General features: G+C 41.9%; 1 protein-coding gene across 8 annotated transcripts in view; it reads right to left on the bottom strand.

Annotated features, from left to right (window-relative positions):
- pnpla6 (patatin-like phospholipase domain containing 6) overlaps positions 1-22958 on the bottom strand; it is a 196591-nt gene that overhangs the window by 92294 nt on the left and 81339 nt on the right. For all 8 annotated transcript variants that reach the window (XM_072248096.1, XM_072248099.1, XM_072248098.1 and 5 more), the window contains 3 exons: positions 5902-5988; positions 3941-4047; positions 2438-2614 (listed from right to left, as the gene is read on the bottom strand). In XM_072248096.1, coding sequence (XP_072104197.1) covers positions 2438-2614; positions 3941-4047; positions 5902-5988 — 371 coding nt within the window. The remainder of the gene's footprint in view (positions 1-2437; positions 2615-3940; positions 4048-5901; positions 5989-22958) is intronic.

The following is a 22958-nucleotide window of genomic DNA, read 5'->3' as shown; positions in this document are numbered from 1 at the left end:
AGTGTTTGCTTTGATTTATGGCCAATGTGCTAAAAGCTCTCTTTACAACCCTGTCTAGCAGTGACACCAATCTCAAAAAATTATGGATTTGTTTTCTCAGATCCCTTTGTTCTAACGCACAGTTCATACCCTACCATTTACTGTGTAAGTCCTGCTCTAGTTAGTCCTGCCAAAGTGCAACAACTCACAGTTGTCTGAATTAATTTCCATCTGCCATTTATAGCCTTATTTTCTTTCTGGTCCAGATCCTACTGCAAGCTTTGATAGCCCTCCTTGTTGTCCACTACACTCCCAATCCTGGTGTCATCCACAAATTGCTGAAATGAGAGAAAGCAAACATAAAAAGGAACGTGAATGTTCCCAGCAGGCTTACAACTAATAAAGGGAATATACAAACAGGGGCTAAGGCAAGACTAATTAATGACCAAGAAAGTGATCTAAAAGATAGGGGACATGGTTGGAAGGTACAGTTCAATCTCATCACTAGGTAAAAATTTCAGGAGTGGTGATTAGGGAAGCACGGAGAAGTGTGAACTAATAAAGATGAGAAAATGCAGATTTGTTAAAGAAAAGTTGTATCCGGCAAACGATGGATTTTTTTTCAAAAAGCAGTCGCAGAGAAGACTATTGACGCTTGACAAAGCCCTCTACAAAAAAAAGGGAATGAACAAAATTGCAGGAACAGAAGTATTTGTGTGTATGTACAGAAGCATTTTCAAGTTGTTATACATATTGACACAGTAGCTGGTAAAGTACATGGGCTACAGAATACAAAAACGTAACTTACATAAAGCATTGTCTATGATAACTATGTTGGATAGTTACAGGCTACAGTTCCATTCTGTTCAGCATAATTTAGTAAGCACATGAAGGATTTACTAGAATGGAAACAGAAAAAATGGATACAGGAGTAGCCATCTGGCCCTTCAGGATTGCTCTATTATTTAATGTGATCATATGTCAGTTTTCCCATTCTTTCCTTGTACCATTTGATGCCTTTTATGAGCAGAAACCAGTCTGCCTCTTTATTTAAATATATTGAGCAACTTAGTCTCTATGGAAAGACTATGGCTCCAGGAAAGAAAAGATTTCAGCAACAACTTCAGAATGATGTTGGATCTGATTTCAGCTGAACAATGGTTGAGAAGGGATTTGATCGAGATGGAGAGAAAGCATTCCCATTAGCAGATGGGTTAAGGTCAAAAGGGCATCTCTGAAGTGATGGACAAAGTAGACAGTGGCAGGAGGGGGCAATGGGAAATATTGAGATATTTTCTTATTGAGGCAGTGGTTATGATCTTGAACTTACAACTTGGAGAAGCGCCATGGCTTTCAATAGAACATTGAGGTTAAAAGATCTTCCAGGGGAATGGGGAAAGGAACCAGCAGGTTTACTTTGTGACAAGCTCGCATGGTCTACTTGACCAAGTAGCTAATGGTCCCCTCCTGTAACATTACATTTCTACATCAACATACAAAGGTGCTAGAACTTCCAGCATTTGCAATCTCTTGTGTGTTTCATAAGTCTGGCTCACTGTTACTGGAATTACAATAGTTAGTTACTTCCCATTACACTGCTGCCTTTTAGAGCAGCAATGAAGGTCCTCCATCTCTGTCTGTCCATAAAGTCAGACAGATATAGAGTTCTTTATTGCTGTTTCTGAAACAATTTCTTTTAACCAGTCAGTGTTGTTAGCCCTGAGCTGAACCCTGAACCTGGAGGACCAGTGTGGCCTCTACCTTTTGACCTGTTTGGCATGGGTGATCCTACCAAGAGCCAAAGCATAAAGACCTGACTCCAGCCAGGAAAGCTCTCCGGATCATTGAGGCACACAACCCTCCCAACCACGACAAGGTTGTGGTCTTCTTGGAGGTGGAACTACAATAGTTAGAAATAAACAATCAGAACTGTGCCCCTAGTTGATTCAGGCGTATCTCTATCAACATGAACAACATCTGATTAAACATATTTTACATTTACAGTATGTGGGCAGCACTTATTGCACAATTCTTCATGCTACTGAGAAAGACTTGTGATAATCAAGTGTCTGACTACACCATTTCTAAGGGCCAGCCGGGGTCAGAACTGGGTAACTCCCAAGGCAAGCTAGACTCGTGACTGACTTTGATTCAATGCATATAACTTATAAGCTATTATAACCACTCCAGATAACACTTCTCAATAAATTACTCACTTATAATTAGCAGTTGCCCTCAGGGATGAAAATGAAGAACAGCTCAGGATGAGAGATTGCTACAATTCCAGTATGAATATGGCTGGGCTTTTGTTTTAATTCTCGGATTTGTACCAGTATTTTAGTGAAAAACCTTCAAAAGACTGCATCATCATTCAGAAGCATACAAGCACACAGATACCTGGAGAAATGCAAACTTTACACTGGAATGCCAAGGCAACTAATGAACAAGACGTCCCTACCTCAATCCGCATTAACTTCAAGAGCTCCTGCTTTGCCTCCTCGAAAATGGTTCCAACATGTTTCACTTCATCTGTTCCATAGAAGTCGTCCGGGTCATCCTCAGGATAAAGGAACACAGACGATGGCTGTCCCTCCACGGTCACAGACTTGCGTTCCCTAGTATCCTGTGATGCTGTCTGGTATAGACAAAACTAGTTATTCAGGGAATCAGAGTATCTGTAGTTCATTCACATCTTCCTCTGCCCAATGACTCTTCCTTCTAGACTTCTGAGCAAATAGCAATATTATCTGGAAGATACACCCAAGCTTTGGACAGTGTCAACTATCAGCAACTTTCAGAGTCACAGGATTACTAATACTTTTTCCTTTCTTCAGGAGGTTAAATGGTTGCAATGTAGGGCAGACAGCTGTATAGGTGCACTACACATAACTGCACTGCTATATCTCCAAGGGTCATTACAATTTCATAGTATTCCTTTCTTTCCTTTTAACATTTTTGACAAAACAATATAACTATATAAAAATGAGAATATTTGAATATCATATTGCTTCTGTAAATATTCAAGAGCAGTGCACAGTTTCTGTCAAATCATGAGTATCTATTCAAAACAGAACATATATAACAGACCAGAACACTGGCTGAGACATATCAGTTGGCTGCAGGACAATCAGTCAGTATTGGAGAACAGGCAGCCTAGGCTCCAATCCACTAACAGTGAACCTGTCAAATCTCTGGTCTAAACTGTCTCACAAAAAATCAGCTTAAGTACCACAGAGAAACATGTTTGCAACCAAACATTTAAAAGTTGCTATACTTGGTAAAGTGGTACACTGGAGAAGGAAAGGATGTAAAAGCAAATAAAGAACACAAATGAATGAAGTCCCGGCCTAGCTGGGCAGAGTTCTGTGAACTCTGTCCAGGGACACACCTTTGGCCTCTTGAAATAAGTGCACTGAAGCGGAGGTAGTGTCTAAGCCTCTGTTCCCAAACAGCTCCCTGGTATGTGGTCTTGTACAATGCTGGAGATGATTATTCCCAATCAGATGAAGCACTCAAGTTTCTAAAGACTGCACTGTGTTCTTTTTATTGAAAAGAGAACAACACTGACCAGCTGAGAACAACAGCATTTCATTAGCAGCGTGTCTGCTTGTTGAAACACCAACAAATGACCTCATTTCTGGAGGTCACATTCCCAGTCTGGCTAATTAGACAGCTTCTATGCAATATCTACAACTCAAATTCGACCTGCACTTAAAAAGGAAGGTAGGGATGCATCTCAGTCCTATGTCCATGATTTGGCAATGTTCAGCATCCGCAAGTGAAGTTCCATCTTTATGTCATTATATTAAAAATAATTCAGCCAGTTTACATTTGGTCCAGTTGATAGGGATATCAGAACAAAAGCCCTTGAAATGCAAATGACAAATATATGCCATAAGTGATTCCAAGGCTAACATAGTTACAGCTTTAATTCTACACTTTGGAACAGTATTACACTTACTCTGCTAAATGAAGAAGGGCAAAATGGTATTTCCTCCTGCAGGGACACGGAAATTCTCCCTCTTTCATATGCCATATCAAAATCTGAACACATTCCCTTCTGTATTCCTAAAATGGAAATGACAACAGTTTTTTCATCCTGATTATAAAAGTATAATTATAACTCCTAAACTCACCGCAGTTCACTTGTGATCATATGGCCTTCAACATCTTATTACTAGTGCAATACTAGTGTTGGTCTCATTGCTCTGACCACACTTTGGTGAATTAACACTACTAATTAACATTACTAATTCAGAGGGCGGAGCTTAGGAGAACCATGGCACCTTACAGCCACTCCTTTGCTTGCATGTTCGGAAACAGCTCCATTTCTATCTTTGATATCTCTTTTTTTTTCCTTTTCAAGGTTATTTTGAAGACCTTAGCCTGGAGTTACACGCTGGCTTTGGTTCTTTGCAGAATTGGGACCTGTTCTCTGCTATGCCAAAGACGTGGCCTGGGAGACTAGCGCGCCTTCAGGGTGCTGGATTTTCGTGGCTCTGAGGGCGAGCGGACTCAAGGCCAGTGCTGCCACCTGATGCACTTTTTAGTTGACGGAAGATCGTAAGCAGTGAGCTGGCTGTGTGCCCAGAGACCCGAGTTCTTTGGGCACAGAGCTCGGAAAAAGCAACGCAACAGACTCTTAACACCATAAATCAGCAAGTTGCTTTGTAATGTCTCTGCTCTCGCTATGAAATGGGGACACCTCTTTTTCCCTTATTAGGGAGAGGGAGCCTGTGGTATGTCGAATTACTGGGGGAAAAGGTAGTCTTAGGGGTATTGCAAGTCTGTGTCTTTATTGACGCTTTGCTGTACGCTTGACTGCTCGGTGGGGGGTGCCGTTGCTTTTTTGCTGGTGGGGGAGGGGGAGTTACTGCTTTTGCTGGTGGGGGAGGGGGGTCACTGCTTTTGCTGCTGCTTATGCATGGGAAGGGAGAGTTGGGGGAGCTCTGGGGTTCTAACATTTGACTGTCATTCATTCTTCGGGGCACTCCTCTGTTTTTGTGGATGTTTGTGAAGAAAAAGAATTTCAGGATGTATATGGTATACATTTCTCTCACATTAAATGTGCTGATTGAAACCTAATACAGGAACCAGAAGGGAAAGAACACTACTAATTCTCATGGCTGAGAGGATTTAGCACAAACTACTACAAATTTGCAAGCTCATGATATAGTTATAACTTTGTAAGCTTTTAAGACATCAGCTACTTAAGATATGCTGGCCACAATGCAGTTTGTATTTTCCAAAACTCAGATTATTACCCAAGATACTAAATCATGTGAATCCACATGCACGTGCATACATGTGCACTTGTTCAAATGCATGCACGTGTCCTTGTTCATAGGTGTGTGCACTCAATCAAAATGATGCTGCGCTCTAAAAGCTGGAGCATCTAAATACATAGAAGCTTTTACTAGGTAATCCCAGTATTTTTAATGCCAACACCTCATCTCAAGGGTTATTGTCTTAATGTCCTTTGTATGCAGCAGTTTCTGGGGAAACGTGGCATCTGTGAAAATGGATCCTTAGCTTGATGTGGTCAAGAAAAATGTTTGTGAAGAAAACTAAAATAAATAATATTTTTCTCTTTCACCTACAAGAACTACATGCAAGTGGCACCGGTCAGAACTAGCTCTGCTATTTCTTAACAGAAAGCTTCAAATTTTAGTCTGAGCAATACACACAGTCTTGCTGAAGGGTCTTGGCCTGAAGTGTCGGCTGTACTCTTTTCCATAGATGATGCCTGGCCTGCTGAGTTCCTTCAGCATTTTGTGTGTGTTGCTTGGATTTCAGCCTCTGCAGATTTTCTCGTTTGAAATTTTAGTCTGAGCAGAGTTTAATTGTTGACATCTTAAGATCAATACACTAAGTATAAGTACTCCAGTTTCTAACATGCTGAAAGATAGTGCCCAGGCTCACCTGAAATGTCCACTGGCATGGATATACAACGGCTTAACAATGCAGCTCGATTGTTCTCAGAAGTCTGTGCCTTTGAACCCTCGGTCCCTACAGACAGACAAAGGCAGAGCAAATGAATAGTTACACTTGCGATGTCAACATACCACTGTGGCTGCCTCTGCACAGAGTTCCCACTTGTTCTTGTACTGTGAAGACAGCCACAAAGGGGAAAGAATGAAGTACATTTTGGGATAATCCCAAATGAGGTGCCACAGCTGGAGTACTGAATCCCAGTCTCAAAATCAGCATGGGAACAACTGCAAGGGGGCATTCTAAGGAGATGGATGATAGATGTCCCTGATAGAGGAAAGCTACAATAAACCACTGCAACCTGAATTTCAATCACCTTTTAGAAAGACAGAGCCTAGAAGAGAAATGCACAAGCCAACTACGCAGAGAGAGGCATGTATTTATGTGAGAGGGACGTGTGCAAAGAACTCACAAAGAAATGTGGATATGTTAAACAAGAAGGCAAAAATTTGGGGGATGCGTGGAAGTGAGGCTACCCACATTGGAAGGAGACTACAGGGACATTTAGGGGGTTTTTGGTATCCTTGTACTTGGACCACAAGTACTATAAGTTAATATACAGGTCCAGAAAATAATTAGGAAGGTAAATGGACTGTTGGTCTTCGGTCTTGTAAAGGGATGGAAGGGAAAATAAATGCTGTACCGTGTATAGTTTACCGATAAGATAACATCTGATGTACTGCTCTAATTCTGATCTCCCTATTTAAGGAGAAAACTGGATAATCGATTGATGATTCACTGGGATGATTATAACACAATGGCGTTGACTTTTAGGTTAGTCAGGGTGGTCAATACTCAATGGGAGTTCTGAAGGATAAAGGCAATTTTATCAAAACATTCTGAGAGAATTTACAAAAGATACTGAGGGGAATTGACAAGGTAGATGTTGAGAGGATGCTTCCCTGAACAGCATAAATCTAAAACTTGGGTGCTGTTTCAGAGTAAGGAATTAAAGTTACACAGCATAGAAACTAGTCCTTTGGCCCACCACACCTATACTAACTTTTTTCCCCATCTTCTCTAATGCTACTGAATTTTATATGCCTGTGTCAACCCATTCTTTGACAGTTGAAAAGAGAATTGCTCATTTAACATGGAAACGGGGAGAAGTTTCTTCTCTCAGAGTTTCATGAAGCTTTGGAATTCTCCACCTTATGTTCACGTTTTGCTTTAAAGGGGAGTTACGAGGAACCAGCAGAAAAACAAATCTAGAATCAGACGAGCTTTGACCTTATTGAATGGTTGAGCAAACAACAGGCCACAAAGCCTCCTCTTGTTCACACTCAAGTTCCCAGCAGCTAAATCCTGCATCGATGTCACTGAGACCCCTGAAGTCCCTCTCTATCTCATACTCTGCTTTCTCCCTAGCAGAACCGCTTGCAGAGATGGGCTCTATAAATTACTGGTAAAGAAGCAGGCAAAAAGCAGCAAAATTCAGTATTCGCAGCTTGTCTCCCGTGACTCCGTGCATGTATACCCAACTCTGCCCCATTCCTACTCAACATTGGCACACTGATATCTCACACCCTACCCCTGGATCCAAGTGGTGAGGGCATTGGGCTCACGATCTGAAGGTCGTGGGTTCGAGTCTCGGCCGAGGCAGCATGTTGTGTCTTTGAGCAAGGCACTTAACCACACACCGCTCCAGTCCACTCAGCTGAAAATGGGTACTGGAAAATGCTGGGGGTTAACCTCGCAATAGACTGGCGTCCTATCCGGGGGTGGGGAGTCTCCTACTCTCAGTTGCTTCATGCCATAGAAACCAGCACAAGAACTGGCCTGATGGACCACAAGGCTCGGGACAGACTTTGACTTTGACCCCTGGATCCAAGCAGAGGTTTAAAGGAACATGAAGACTCCATGCTGCAAATTCAGAAACAAGACCTGCAAGGATTACCTGGGAGGGGAAGAAGGCTATGCCTCATGTATTTTTTTTCCCAACCCAGTAATGTGGAAGTCAACTGGAAAACCCCATCTGTGATCCTGAATGAGATCTCATAATTCAAATAAGGCTTGCAGCTGATATTCTAGACAGCATGGGTTCGGATGTTCCAGGCTGTTGCCTTCATGATATTGTACTGAGGGAATTCTGTTGCCGTTCTATATTCACTAAATGTACTGTATATTCTCATCATTTGCTCAACTTGAAAAGGATAATTTTATATAGTAGAAGTTCAAAATATTCAACTTTAAATGGAGATTGGCTTACATATAATGCTTTGAATGAAAATTTGAAATTGGTGCTTGGTAGCATTTAAAAATGTCAATGTTTACTTAGTAGAACTAGTTGATACTCCCTGCTCAGTTATAAGATGGGTTACTGACCTATGTCGGCCACTTGGGCTTCATCACTGGGATCTAGGCTTGGTTGCTTCTTTCTCCTCTGAAATAGTAGATCTATATTCTCCTCACTTGAACTTTCTTTTGCTATGCTCTGCTGAAAATCTTCAACAGATGGTGGTTTGACAGTCTCAGTTGTGACACGACTTGCTGGCTTTTTTTTTGCCCATTTCTTTTTGCTCATTCCTTTGTCAGATTGATCCTCTGTTTTTGAATTTTCCTCACATTGGGCTCCATTTTGATTTACTGATTCGGTACATGCCTGCCTCTCCTTAGCTCCTTTGGAGTGCTCTCCCTTTGCTGAGGAGCGGCGTCTTGTGGCTTTCCTGCTTCCTAAGCTATCTGCGTCATTACATTCGCATTCAATTTTAAACACTGCTAAGTACAGGAAATCAGGGGGCTCCTTTAAAGCAGGGTCCATGATCATACCTTTACAGAAGAGAAAATAATAGGTAAAACACTCCATCATCACCATGCCACCCCAATATTCATACTCCGCAATACTTGGATTTAAACCACAGCTTGGTGGAAGGGACATCAATACAAACTTAACATCTCAAGTTATTTTGCAGAAAAAGACTACTATTCAGATTGCTGTAAAAATTCTACTGTGTTAACAAGAAGTTATTTAAATATAGGAAACTAGAATATGACCACACATACGAGGGTGACTCATTTAAGGACTGGGTGGCAGAGTGAGGTAGAGAAGGCTGCACGATGAGCTAGGCAATGGAGATTACTTCGCTATAGGTTCAAGATAATAAGTAGACTGTAATATATTACAGACAAGATTCACATTTACATTTAAAAAGTTACAATACTTGAATTTGTTTTCATGTCCTCAGGATGTGCCAATGCTTTACATGTAGTACCATATGGAAATCAGTAGTTAATTAAAGTGAGGAGGTGATAGATAGGAGCTATATAAATACAAGTGTTGCCATCACTAGGGCAGCCTTTGCTTTTTCAGAGTCCTTAGAAAGCAAAATGTGCCTCCATTTAACACTGAGAGAAAGGCAGCATTGCAGCCAGTGAATCACTCCTTCAGTACTGGTACTGGTACCACAGTAACCTGATAACAGGCTCAGCTTGAGGCTTGATCCAAAACCAGAGTCAGAGTCAAGTGCAAATCTGCACTACCAGACTAATACCTGAAGTTAGGAGCATTAAAATTGAACGTTGAATTACAACTCTGGGTTTCTGAGGAATGTTTTCTATTTTTACTTTTTTTTTGCAATAAATCCAGAAGAAAAGCCCACAAGAAAAGGAATATATCTGGAGATATATTGCTAAATAAATAATATACAAATTATGTAGAATGGGTGAAGTAGTTACCAAATAGCCAAAGAAAAACCATTTCTGCCCATTTCAATCGGACATTGGGATCATAAAGAAACATTCATGAAGTCAATGAATTGTTCTTTATCCACTCACCAATGTGTAAAATTCCCTATAATTGTGCACTAGCTTTTAATTCAACAGGGAGACCAAACTTGAATATTTTTGTAACTTTGATGATTTCCAGACTACTGCACTGTAGAAAATGTGACTTATACAGTTAAGTTAATACTCTGGCATAATTGGTAGAGTTGCTGACTCACAGCGGCGAAGACCAGAGTTCAATCCTGACCATGGGTTACATCTTTGTGGAATTTGCACACTCTCTCTGACCATGTGAGTTATCAATCTACGTTTGTACTTATCCATCTATTTATTTATTTTGAGATACAGCATGTATTTATTTAGAGATACTGGCCCAAAGAGCCCATGCCACCCAATTACACCCATGTAACTGATTGATCTATGAATCCATATGTCTTTGGACTGTGGGAGGAAAATGGAGCACCCAGAGGAAACACAGGGAGAACATACAAATACCTCACAGACAACAGTGCAATTGAACCCGATTTGCTGGCACTGTAATAGCATTAGACAAACCACTACACTACCGTGCTGCCCACTTCCTCAATTCCTCAATGGAGGAGGAGAAGATGGCGGCGCGCCTGCGTGTGCGCAGCTCTCTAGTGAAAAATGATATTGTATCTGTTAATTAGGGGCCGTGGACAATTCTGATTTGACGGAGAATGGACATGAAAGCACAGAGGAACATCTGGAGAAATTTCTGAAACGCCCGTTCGCTGCTGTCGTTACTGTGTGCTCGGGAATCTTTCGGAGGGTAGGCCTCAAAATCCCCGGCCTTGCCTGCTTTTGGCGACCGAGAAGCAGGTCGAATTGTTCGGACAAAGATGATCATAGCTCAAAGTTTTCGAATGACTCAGAGTCGGATTGTGGTCGGCATGGCAGGGAGAGTTTTTCTTCCTTCTCCCGTCTGTGTGAGATGTGGGACATTTGAGAAACTTTGAACTTTACTGTGCTCATGGACTTCTTCATCAAGTTATGGTATTGTTGCACTGTTGTAACTATATGTTATAATTATGTGGTTCTGTCAGTTTTTTCAGTCTTGGTCTGTCCTGTGTTTTGTGATATCACACTGGAGGAAATAATGTATCATTTCTTAATGCATGCATTACTAAATGACAATAAAAGAGGACTGCGTATCTTCATAATCTAAAAATTCTAAATTCCTTTTCTTTATTCCATTGTTCTCTATTATATTTCTTCTTCTTCACCCTTTCACCTTTTCCACTTATTAACTCCTAGCTCCTTATAATTCCTTTCACTTCCCACTTTCCCTCTGCAAGTTCAAAGTTCAAAGTAAACTTACTATTAAAATACATACAGGTCACCATAGACAACCCTGAGATTCATTTTTTTGTGGGCATACTTAATAAATCCAAGAACCATAACAGAATCAATGAAAGACCATTTTTTCTTCAGTAGTTTGATTGAGGCATGATTGCACAGGCACGTGGATGTCAGCGAGTTAGATCGGTGGGAAGAATTTAAAAAGAAGACAACTTTATAGAGCGAGCAACAGAGAAGTGGGCGTCAGAGTAGGAGCGCTTTGGTTCAACAGGGCTTCAGTGATAACGCATCAAAGCGAAGTAAGTTTCTTGTGAAGAATAAGAATAGGAGTCTGTGAGGCTGGTGTACTTAACTGGGTGTCAGATGTGGGAAGTTCAAGAGACTCCCAGCCTCCCGGACAGCCACATCTGCACCAAGTGTGTCAAGCTGCAGCTCCTTAGGGACCGGTTTAGGGAACTGGACATGCAGCTCGATGACCTTCGTCTGGTCAGGGAAAGTGAGGAGGTGATAAATAGGAGTTATATGCAAGTAGTCACACCTGGGCCTCGGGAGACAGATAAGTGGGTAACAGTCAGGAGAGGGAAGGGCAAGGGTCAGATACCAGAGAGTACCCCTGTGGCTGTCTCCCTTAATAAGTACTCCTGTTTGAGTACTGTTGGGGGGCGAGGGGGGAATGACCTACCTGGGGGAAGCAACAGTTGCCTCCCAGGTGCCGGGGTCTGGGATGTTTCTGATCGCATCCATGATATCCTGAAGTGGGAAGGTGGTCGTAGTACATATTGGTACCAACGACATAGGTAGGAAAAAGGAGAAGGTCCTGAAAACAGACTACAGGGAGTTAGGAAAGAAGCTAAGAAGCAGGACCACAAAGGTAGTAATCTCGGGATTACTGCCTGTGCCATGCGACAATGAGTATAGGAATAGTGTGCGGTGAAGAATAAATGCGTGGTTGAGGGTTTGGAGCAGTGGGCAGGGATTCAGATTTCTGGATCATTGGGACCTCTTTTGGGGCAGGCGTGACCTGTACAATAATGATGCGTTGCACTTGAATCCGAGGGGGATCAATATCCTGGCAGGGAGGTTTGCTAAGGCTATTGGGGAGAGTTTAAACTAGAATTGCTGGGGGGTGGGAACCAAACTGAAGAGACGGAGGAAGAGGCTGTTGGCTCACAAATAGAGAAAACTTGTGGGCATTGTGAGAGGGAGGACAGGCAGGTGATAGAGAAGCGACTCACTCAGGCTGATGGTTTGAGATGTGCCTATTTTAATGTAAGGAATATAAAGAACAAAGCAGATGAGCTTAGAGCGTGATCAGCACTTGGAGCTAAGATGCTGTGGCCATTACAGAGACTTGAATGGCTCAGGGGCAGGAATGGCTACTTAAAGTGCCAGGTTTTAGATGTTTCAGAAAGGACAAGGAGGGAGGCAAAAGAGATTGGGGTGTGGCACTGCTGATCAGAGATAGTATCATGGCTGAAGAAAAGGAGGAAGTCATGGAAGGATTGTCTACTGAGTCTCTATGGGTGGAAGTTAGAAACAGGAAGGGGTCAATAACTCTAACTGGGTGTTTTTATAGATCACCCAATAGTAACAGGGCCATTGAGGAGCAGACAGGGAGACAGATTCTGGAAAGGTGCAATAATAAGTGTTGTCGTGGTGGGAGATTTTAATTTCCCAAATATCAATTGGTATCTCCCTAGAGAAAGGGGTTTAGATGGGGTGGAGTATGTTAGGTGTCTTCAGGAAGGTTTGCTGACACAACATGTAGATAAGCCTACAAGAGGAGAGGCTGTACTTGATCTGGTATTGGGAAGTGAACCTGGTCAGCTGTTAGATCTCTCAGTGGGAGAGCATTTTGGAGATAGTGATCAGAATTCTATCTCCCTCACCACAGCATTGGCAAGGGATAGGAATAGGCAAGTTAGGAAAGTGTTTAATTGGAGTAAGCGGAAATATGAAGCTATGTTCTCAGGGAAATGTATGGCAGAAACGTGGCAAATGTTCAGGGGATATTTGCGTGGCATTCTACATAGGTATGTTCCAATGAGACAGGGAAAGGATGGTAGGGTACAGGAACCATGGTGTACAAAGGCTGTTGAAAATCTAGTCAAGAAGAAAAGCTTACGAAAGGTTAAAAAAACTAGGTAATGATAGAGATCTAGAAAATCATAAGGCTAGCAGGAAGGAGCTGAAGAATGAAATTAGAAGAGCCAGAAGGGGCCATGAGAAGGTCTTGGTGAGCAGGATTAAGGAAAACCCCAAGGCATTCTACAAGTATGTGAAGAGTTAGAGGATAAGAACTACGACCAATCAAGTGTGACAGTGGAAAAGTATGTATGGAACTGGAGGTGGTAGTGGAGGTACTTAATGAATACTTTGCTTCAGTATTCACTACGGAAGAGGACCTTGGCGATTGTAGGGATGACTTACAGTGGACTGAAAAGTTTGAGCATATAGACATTAAGGAAGAGGATGTGCTAGAGCTTTTGGAAAGCATCAAGTTGGATAAGTCACCAGGATCGGACAAGATGTATTCCAGGCTTCTGTGGGAGTTGAGGGAGGAGATTGCTGAGTCTCTGGCACTGATCTTTGCATCATTAATGGGAACCAGAGGATTGGACGGTTGCAGATGTTGTTTCCTTATTCAAGAAAGGGAGTAGAGATAGCCCAGGAAATTATAGACCAGTGAATCTTACCTCAGTTGATGGAGAAGATCCTGAGAGGCAGGATTTATGAACATTTGGAGAAGCATAATATGACTAGGAATAGTCAGCACGGCTTTGTCAAAGGCAGGTCATGCCTTACGAGCCTGATTGAATTTTTTTGAGGATGTGACTAAACACATTGATGAAAGAAGAGCAATAGATGGGGTGTTTATGGATTTCAGCAAGGCGTTTGATAAGGTGCCCCATGCAAGGCTTATTGACAAAATAAGGAGGCATGGGATCCAAGGGGAAATTGCTTTGTGGATCCAGAACTGGCTTGCCCACAGAAGGCAAAGACTGGTTGTAGATGGGTCATAATCTGCATGGAGGTCGGTGACCAGTGGTGTGCCTCAGAGATCTGTTCTGTTCTTCGTGATGTTTATAAATGACCTGGATGAGGAAGTGGAGGGATGGGTTATTAAATTTGCTGATGACACAAAGGTTGGGGGTGTTGTGGATAGTGTGGAGGGCAGTCAGAGGTTATAGCGGGACAGCAATAGGATGCAAAACTGGGCTGAGAAGTGGCAGATAGAGTTCAACCCAGATAAATGGGAGGTGGTTCATTTTGGTAGGCCAAATATGATGGCAGAATATAGTATTAATGGTAAGACTCTTGGCAGTGTAGAGATCAGAGGGATCTTGGGGTCCGAGTCCATAGGACACTCAAAGCTGCTGCGCAGGTTCACTGTGTGGTTAAGAAGGCATACTGCATATTGGCCTTCATCAACTGTGCGATTAAGTTCAAGAGCCGAGAGGCAACATTACAGCTGTATAGGACCCTGGTCAGACCTCACTTGGAGTACTGTGCTCATTTCTGGTCACCTCACTACAGGAAGGACGTGGAAACTATAGAAAGGGTGCAGAGGAGATTTAAAACGATGTTGCCTGGATTGGGGAGCATGCCTTATGAGAATAGGTAGAGTGAACTTGGCCTTTTCTCCTTGGAGCAACAAAGGATGAGAGGTGACCTGATGGAAGGGCATAAGATGATGAGAGGCATTGATCATGTGGATAGGCGGAAGCTTTTTCCCAGGGCTGAAATGGCTAACATGAGAGGGCACATTTTTAAGGTGCTTGGCAGTAGGTACAGAGATGTCAGGAGTAAGTTTTTTTTATGCAGAGAGTGGTGAGTGCGTGGAATGGGCTGCTGGTGGCGGTGGTGGAGGCGAATACAATAGGATCTTTTAAGAGATCCTGGATAGGTACATGGAGTTTAGAAAAACAGAGAGCTATGGGTAACTGTAGGTAATTTCTGAAGTACATATATGTTCGGCACAGCATTGTGGGTCAAAGGGCCTGTATTGTGCTGTAGGTTTTCTATGTTTCTAAGACCACACTCAACAGGGCAGCAAACAGTGAATGGGCAAAAGACAACAAACTATCCAAATATAAAAGAGAGAGAAAAAAAATAAGTAAGCAATGAATGTTGAGGACATGAGATGAAGAGTCCTTGGAAATGTGGGAACAGTTCAGTGATAGGGAAAGTGAAGCTGAATGAAGTTACCCCACTGGTTCAAGAGCCTGATGGTTGAGGAGTACTAACTGTTCCTGAACCAGATGCTGTGGTTCTGTACTTTGTCTTGATGGTAGCAGCGTGAGGAAAGCCATGCCTGGTTGGTGGTGGGGGTCCCCAATGATGGATGCTGCTTTCCTGCAACAGCGCTTCACATAGATGTGCTGAATGGTGGGGAGGGCTTTACCCGTGATGGACTGAGCCATATCTACTACTTTTTGTAGGATTTTCCATTCAATGACATTGCTGTTTCCATACCAAGATATGATGCACCAGTCAATATACTCTCCACCACAAGTTTGACAAAGTCTTATTAGATGTCATGCTGAATCTTTGCAAACTTCTATGGAAGTAAAGACACTGCCAAGTTTTTTTTGTAATTGCACTTACATGTTGGGCCCAGGACAGATTCTCTAAAATGGTAACACCAAGGAATTTAAAGTTGCTGAATCTCTCCACCTTTAATACCCGATGAGGACTGGCTCATGGACCTCTGGTTTCCTCTTCTTGAAATCAATAATCAGCTCCTTGGTCTTGCTGACACCACTCAGCTAAGATTTTCAATCCCCCCTCCTACATGCTGATTCGTCACCACCTTTGATTTGGCCTCTCTTGCCTAGACTCACCTATCAAGTGGGAGTCTTTTAAAAGTGAAATAGTGAGCACAAACCTAACATGACATGTTAAGGAATATCAAAAATTGATTAATGACAAGAAGAAAAAACAAGCCAACAAAATGGTGGAGCTCTTCATGTACATAGAGTGCTGCAGTGGTTTTATAAGGAAATTGGATGAACAAACACAATACAAAATATCTCTGGCACAGAGGATTAAGGAAATCCCAAGGCATTTTATATGTCCATTAAGAGCAAGAGCATTGTATACGTCTATTTAGAGCTAATTTAGGGTAACCAGGGAAAGAATGGCACCCATTAGGAACAAAGGAGACAATCGGTGTATGGGCAAGAGGATGGAGAAATCTGTTAAGAGAATATTTTTCATTATATCCACAAATAAGAAAGAAAGTTGGAGAATTCAGTTGGGATAGAAGAATTCAAAAGCATAAAAAATAAGATAACTTAATGGTCATGAAGGCAGTAAACTTCTATGGCTTGATGAAATGTGCCCCAGATTGCTGTGGATATCTTAGTTCAAAGACCTGAAGGACAAATCAGGGAATAATACACAGGTTGTCCAAAATCTATAGTAAGAAAGTTACTGGGAAAACTTTCAAAGAGATGGGACTAATCTACACCTGTAAAGGCAAAGCTGGACAAGGTAGTCACAACACTTTGTTGGTGGGAGATCCTGTCTAACTAATAGAATGGAGTTCTTTGAAGAAATAACTATATATAGTACAGGTCGGCCTTCACTAATCCGGCAGCATTGGGATCTGAGGAGCGCTGGATTGGTGAAAATGCCGAATTACATAAGGATCACATTAAGCATAATCAGTGCCGGATTATCGAAGGAACCGGATTACAGGTAGTCGGATTAGTGAAGGTCGACTGTACTGCATATATGTCATGCCCTGGTTAAGATTTCTACTGCTGTGCAGCAAGGTTGTTTATATTAGCAATTTTCTGTAAGAGCAGTGTCCAACCTAGAAAGTGTGTTCTGGCTTCGGCTAATATAAGGAGCCATGTTGTCCAATTTAGGAATGTGTGTCAGCCAATCAGGATTGTGGGATGTGAGAGAAGCTTCTAGAGAGCTGTGGGGAAGAGTCTTCTGAAGAATGGTAGTCTGCTTTGGGATCTTTTGGCAGGAGCTGCAGAGTGGAACACAAGGGAAGATGCTGCAGAATGCCCTTGTAAAGAGAGTCCCTGTTCCAAGAAATGTTTTGTGCAGATGTATGGCTCCAAGGAGGAAGGGCCAATACTCCTGAGAGAGCCACTTCATTAGAGATGATCAAGGTGAGTTTGGAACGTGGCGGGATCTATCACACAGACCATGCCAGCGTGCAAGTAAAGAGATACACCCTCAACTACTCCAGTATGAGCTCTAACGTTATGTGCACATTGGACTGGTTTAACTGTAATGAGCCCTTTTATTTTTCTGTAACTGTTTATTGAAGTTGAAAATTTGGTAAATATACTTGCTTTATAATTTTATGCTAGTGTACCATCTGTCATTTCTGGGCTACTGTTAACTGTGTATGTGAAGTATTTACACAGCTTTTGTTCAAAACGAAGTTCATTTAAACGGAACATATGTGATGTTCCTGTTTGGTTGAACACCAAATCATACCAACTATAGACATATTTTGTTTATGAAAGGTGGTCTTCTCACTGCTGAGTCACGTAGCTGTTAGCAAAGGAGCCACGTCTGTATACAAGCCCCAGTGAGGGGGTTACATTTTATATATATTTATGACTTATAAAGTTGCAAGAAAAAATTTTGAACCCTTTGCAATTACCTGGTTTTCTGCATTAGTTACTCATAAAATGTGGTCTGATCTTCATTTAATCACAATAATCGATGAACACAATCTGCCTGAACTAATAACACACACAAATTTGTACTTTTCATGTCTTTAATGAACACATTGTTCAATCATCCACAGTCCATGCTGTAAAAAGGTATGTGAACCCCTGTATATATACACAAGGGTAGAACCTCCTTTAGCAGAAAAAACCTCCACCAAATGTTTCCTGTAGCTGCTGATCAGACTTGCACTACGGTGAGGATGAATTTTAAATCATTCCCCCATACAAAACTGTTTCAGTTCATCAATATTTCTGGGATACCTTGCACGAATAGCCCTCTTCAGGACATGCCACAGCATCACAATTGAGATAAAACCTGGACTCTGACGTGACCATTTCAAAACACAAATTTTCTTCTTTTAAAATCATTCTGTTGTTGACTTACTCTTGCACTTCAGATCATTGTCCTGTTGCATCATCCAACTTCTATTAAGCTTCATGTGACAGAAGCTGACATTCTCCTGTAAAATATCTTGATACAATTTTGAATTCATTGTTCCCTAAGATTGTACGCTGTCCATGCCCTGAGGCATTAAAGCAGCCCCAAACTGTGATGCCCTTTCTACCATGCTTCACAGTTAGGATGTGGTTTTGGTGTTGGTCTGCAGTAGCCTTTTTTCTCCAAGCATAGGGGTGTGCATTTCTGCCAAAAAGTTCAATCTATCTGTAGAACATTATCTCACCCAGAAGCATTCTGGAACATCCAGGTGAACTTTTGCAAACTTGAGACGTGCAGTAATGTTTTTTTTTGGAGAGCAGTGGCTTCCTCCGTGGTGTTCTTCCATGAATACTATTCTTGTTCAGTGTTTTTCTTATAGTGGACACATGAATAGAGATTTTAGCAAGTTCTAGAGATTTCTGCAGGTCTTTTGCTGTGACCCTTGGGCTCCGTGTCGCCTCCTTCAGCACTGCACATTGTGCTCGGTGTGATCTTTGTAGGGTGCTCACTCCTATGGAGAGCAGCAACAGTACTGAATTTCCTTCATTTATAGACAATTTCTCTTACTGTGGACTGATGAACACTCAGGTCTTTAGTAATGCTTATGTAGCCTTTTCCAGCTTCATGCATCTCTAAAATTCTTCGAAGGTTCTCTGAAAGTTGTTTTGATTGAGACATAGTGCACATAAGCAGATCTTTCTTGAGAAGAGCAGGCTCTGTCAGTAACCTGACTTTGTGTCTTTTTTATAGGGCAGGGCACCTCTACAACCCACACCTCCAATCTCATCTCATTGATTGGAACACCTGACTCCAAATAGCTTTTGTGCAAGGCATTACCCCAGAGGTTTACATACATTTTTGAGCCTGGACTGCGGTTGTTTAAATGGTGTATTCTGTATTGCCAAGTACAATTGTTTTTTGTGTTATTAGTTTAGACAGATTGTGTTTGCCTATTATTGTGACTTAAAGATATATATATATATATATATATATAGCGTGTGCCTAAGATGTTTGCACAATACTGTAGTAATTTTATGTATTGCATTGTACTGCTGCCACAAAAAAAAATCATGACACGTGAGTGATGATAAGCCTGATTCTGAAAGAGGAAAGGGGGGCAGGGTGAGGGGAATCATGATTGGGAAAAGGAGAAGGGAAAGGTGGGAGAGCGGAAAACACCAGAGCGACAGTCTGTACTGTTCAATCCACTAACTGACTGGAATCAAATGACCTTGCCTGATATCTCAGGGCTGCGTGTGTCTGCACCTGTGCCAACCCCACCCACTACTGGCAGTCCTCCTCTACCAACTGCCCCACACCTCTCCTGTGGTGCTCTACACTTGCTAATCCCAACTTCATTTGCTCCTACCAGATTTACAAGTTCGCTCCATGTTCATATAATACAGTACTGTGCAAAAGTCTTGGGCATCCTAGCTATATATGTTTTAGACATATATATGGAGCTAGGATGCCTAAGACTTTTTCACAGTACTGTACACTCAGTGGCAACTTTATTAGGTACAGGAGTGGAAGTCAGTGTTGTCTTCTGCTCCCGTAGCCCATCCACTTCAAGCTCTGACATGTTGTGCATTCAGAGATGCTATTCTGCACACCATTGTTGCCATATGTGGTCACTTGAGTTACTGTCACCTTCCTTTCAGCTTCAACCAGACTAGCCATTCTCCTCTGACCTATCTCATTAACAAGGTATTTTTCACCCACATTAATTGCAGCTCATTTGTTTTTTTTTGCACCATTTTGCACCAGAGGCATTGCATGTGAAAATCCCAGGTGATCAGCAGTTCCTGATTTACTCAAACCACCCTATCTGGCACCAAAAATCATTCCACAGTCTATGTCACTTAGCTCACAGTTCTTTCCCATTCTGATGTCTAGCCTGGAAAACTGAACCTCATGACCATGGCCTACATGCTCTTATACATTGAGTTGCTGCCACACAATTCACAGATTAGATATTTGCATTAACAAGGAGGCATACCTAATAAAGTGGCCACTGAGTATATATGTATGAAGGCACTATAATTGATGTGGTTTTCATAGGACAGGAAAGCCCTTGACAGCATCCCACATCCAAAAATTTCGAGCTTATGTAATCCAAGGCAATGTAGAAAATTAGATCCAAAATTGGTTTAATACAGGAGACAAAGAGTGATGATAAAGGGCTGCCTTTGGGATTGGATGCTAACAGAAAGGTGCTGGGTTATGTTTGTGAAATATACAAACAACTTAGATGCAAATGTAGATGTATTGGAACATTTAGGGATCTTAGAAAAATTGGTGGTTTCCTTAAGAGTAATTTGAGTGTACAGAATGATATTGATCTGTTGATGAATTGGGACAGATCAATGGCAAATAGAAATTAATTCTAAAATGCAAAGAGATATACCATGAATGATTATGCCCTGGAGAGTAACAAGGAACAAAAGGGTCTTCCTGTACAAGTCCAAAGATCTCTCCATTTGGGAATACAAGTAGATAGACAGCAAATCAGATACTTGCCTTCAATAGTCAGGTATAGGACTATAGGTCATTGGAGAGCTTGATGCAACATTACAAAACATTCATAATGCCAAAGCTGTAATACTGTACACTGTTCTGGTCACCACACATCAGGTAGGTTATGACTGCATGGGAGAAGTTGCAGTGACAGACATAACTGGTCCATGTAAAATTCTATCAATTGCAGTGCCTCAATGTACCTCTTTAAGAAAAACACTCAAATTAGTCAGACGGGATCTCTTAACACCTAACGCCTGTTGACTGTCCTGTGTCTTTGCAAGTGTAAATTAAGATAGACAGACAGATAGATAGATACTTCATTGATCCCAAAGAAATTACAGTGTCACAGTAGCATTACAAGTGCACAGATATACCAATATTAGAAGAGAAGTAAGAAAGAATGAAAAATAAATCACCACAAACATTCTAACAGGAGGGGGTCATCACTTCCCCGGCTGTAGGTTGACTCACTATAGAGCCTAATGGCTGAGGGTAAGAATGACCTCATATAGCGCTCTTTGGAGCAGCACAGTTGTCTTAGTCTGTTTCTAAAAGTGCTCCTCTGCTCAGCCAAGGTAGCATGTAGAGTGTGAGAAACATTGTCCAGAATTGTCAGAATTTCCTGTAGGGTTCTTTGTTCTACCACAGCCTCAGCGTGCCCAGTTTGACTCCTATTACAGAGCCACACTTTTTTATCAGTTTATTGGGCCTGTTAGCATCACCCACGTTGAAGCCATTGCCTTAGCACACCACCACAGAGAAGATTGTACTGGTGATAAGACTGGTAGAACATGCGAAGGAGAAGGCTGCATACTCAAAGGACCTCAGTCTCCTCAGGAAGTAGAGATGGTTGAAGGTTGGGGCAGGGACTTGATATAGGTATACAATATTATGAAAGGCATCAATTAGGATGATCATATGAAAACCTTCTTTATAGGAAAGACTAGAAGTCCAGATGAGCATGATTAGGAATCCAAGGAAAACCTTCTATTGGCCACATAGGTGGTAAAAACAGAGATACTCAATGTTTAAGCAGCATCTAGATGACACTTAAATAGCCAAGACACAGAAGGCTGGGGATTAAATGGTAGTAAACAGGATTAAGGAATAAATATTCAATGGCCAGTGTATGCATGGAAGTCTGAAAGGCTATTTCTGTGTTGTATGCCTTTGTAAATCTATGAAATGCCCTTTCCGAGGTGGCTATATGAACCCTTCAGCCAGTTCCACCATTCAATAAGATGAAAGCTAATATGCTCTTTAAATCAGTTTAATTAAATACAAACTTGAAATCCCACAAACATCCAAATCTATTGGGAACAGAGTACCAGCTTGGAAATCCTATGTATAACAAGTATACATTCTAGTTCAAAGCCTTTATTGAAGGATAATGTACAGATGGATACAAAGGATTTCACTACATGTCAGAGCAGTTTCCTCTTGCCACACCCAAACTTCCCCACTGATCATCTTTACTTCTAACTTCCATCACTTGTGCTGGGGCTGTAAATTGGTTTCTTTGAAAATATCAAACACTGCACACAATAAACATACCTTCTGCTGACTAGTCCCAGCTAGTTGTGTTTTCATTTTAAGTTATAATTAGCAGGTTGCCAGCAATCCATTCATTATAATTAAACAGCCTCATGCAGTGCTTAGAACAGTGGCCCCCAACCACCGGGCCGCAGAGCAGTACCTGGCCGCAAGGAAACGATATGATTTGGTGGCATGAGAGTTTCTTTAGAAGAGGTGGTAGGGGCCATAAAAGGCCTAACGATGATGATAACGCAGAGACAGCTGAGGCCGAGACTGCAAAAAAAAAGAAAGCTTCCTTCAACAGAAAATACGACGAGTTGTACATAAAATATGGGTTTAATGCGCCCGGTGACTCGCATGCTCCAAGCCCCCTGTGTGTGATATGTGGAGACAAGCTGTCTAATGAGGCAATGAAGCCCTCAAAACTGCTTCGGCACCTTGAGTCCAAGCACCCTACACTTAAAGACAAACCCGTTGAGTTTTTTGCGCAGAAAAAATTTGAGCAAGCAGGACAGAAGAAAGTGCTGAGAGCCACCACCTCCATAAATGCTGCTGCTCTGACAGCGTTGTACTTAGTGGCTAAGCGTATTGCTAAGACTAAGAAATGTCTGTTTGAGCAGCTTTGCGAGGAAATGGATACAGAGCACAAACACCTCCTCTTACACACTGAAGTCAGGTGGCTATCAAGGGCGAGAGCCCTGGCCAGGGGTTTTGAGTTAAGAGAGCCGCTACAGAGATTTCAT

This window comes from Mobula birostris, chromosome 32 (assembly GCF_030028105.1).
Source record: "Mobula birostris isolate sMobBir1 chromosome 32, sMobBir1.hap1, whole genome shotgun sequence".
In the NCBI taxonomy this organism is placed as follows: domain Eukaryota; kingdom Metazoa; phylum Chordata; class Chondrichthyes; order Myliobatiformes; family Myliobatidae; genus Mobula; species Mobula birostris.
This window is presented reverse-complemented; position numbering and strand designations above follow the sequence as displayed.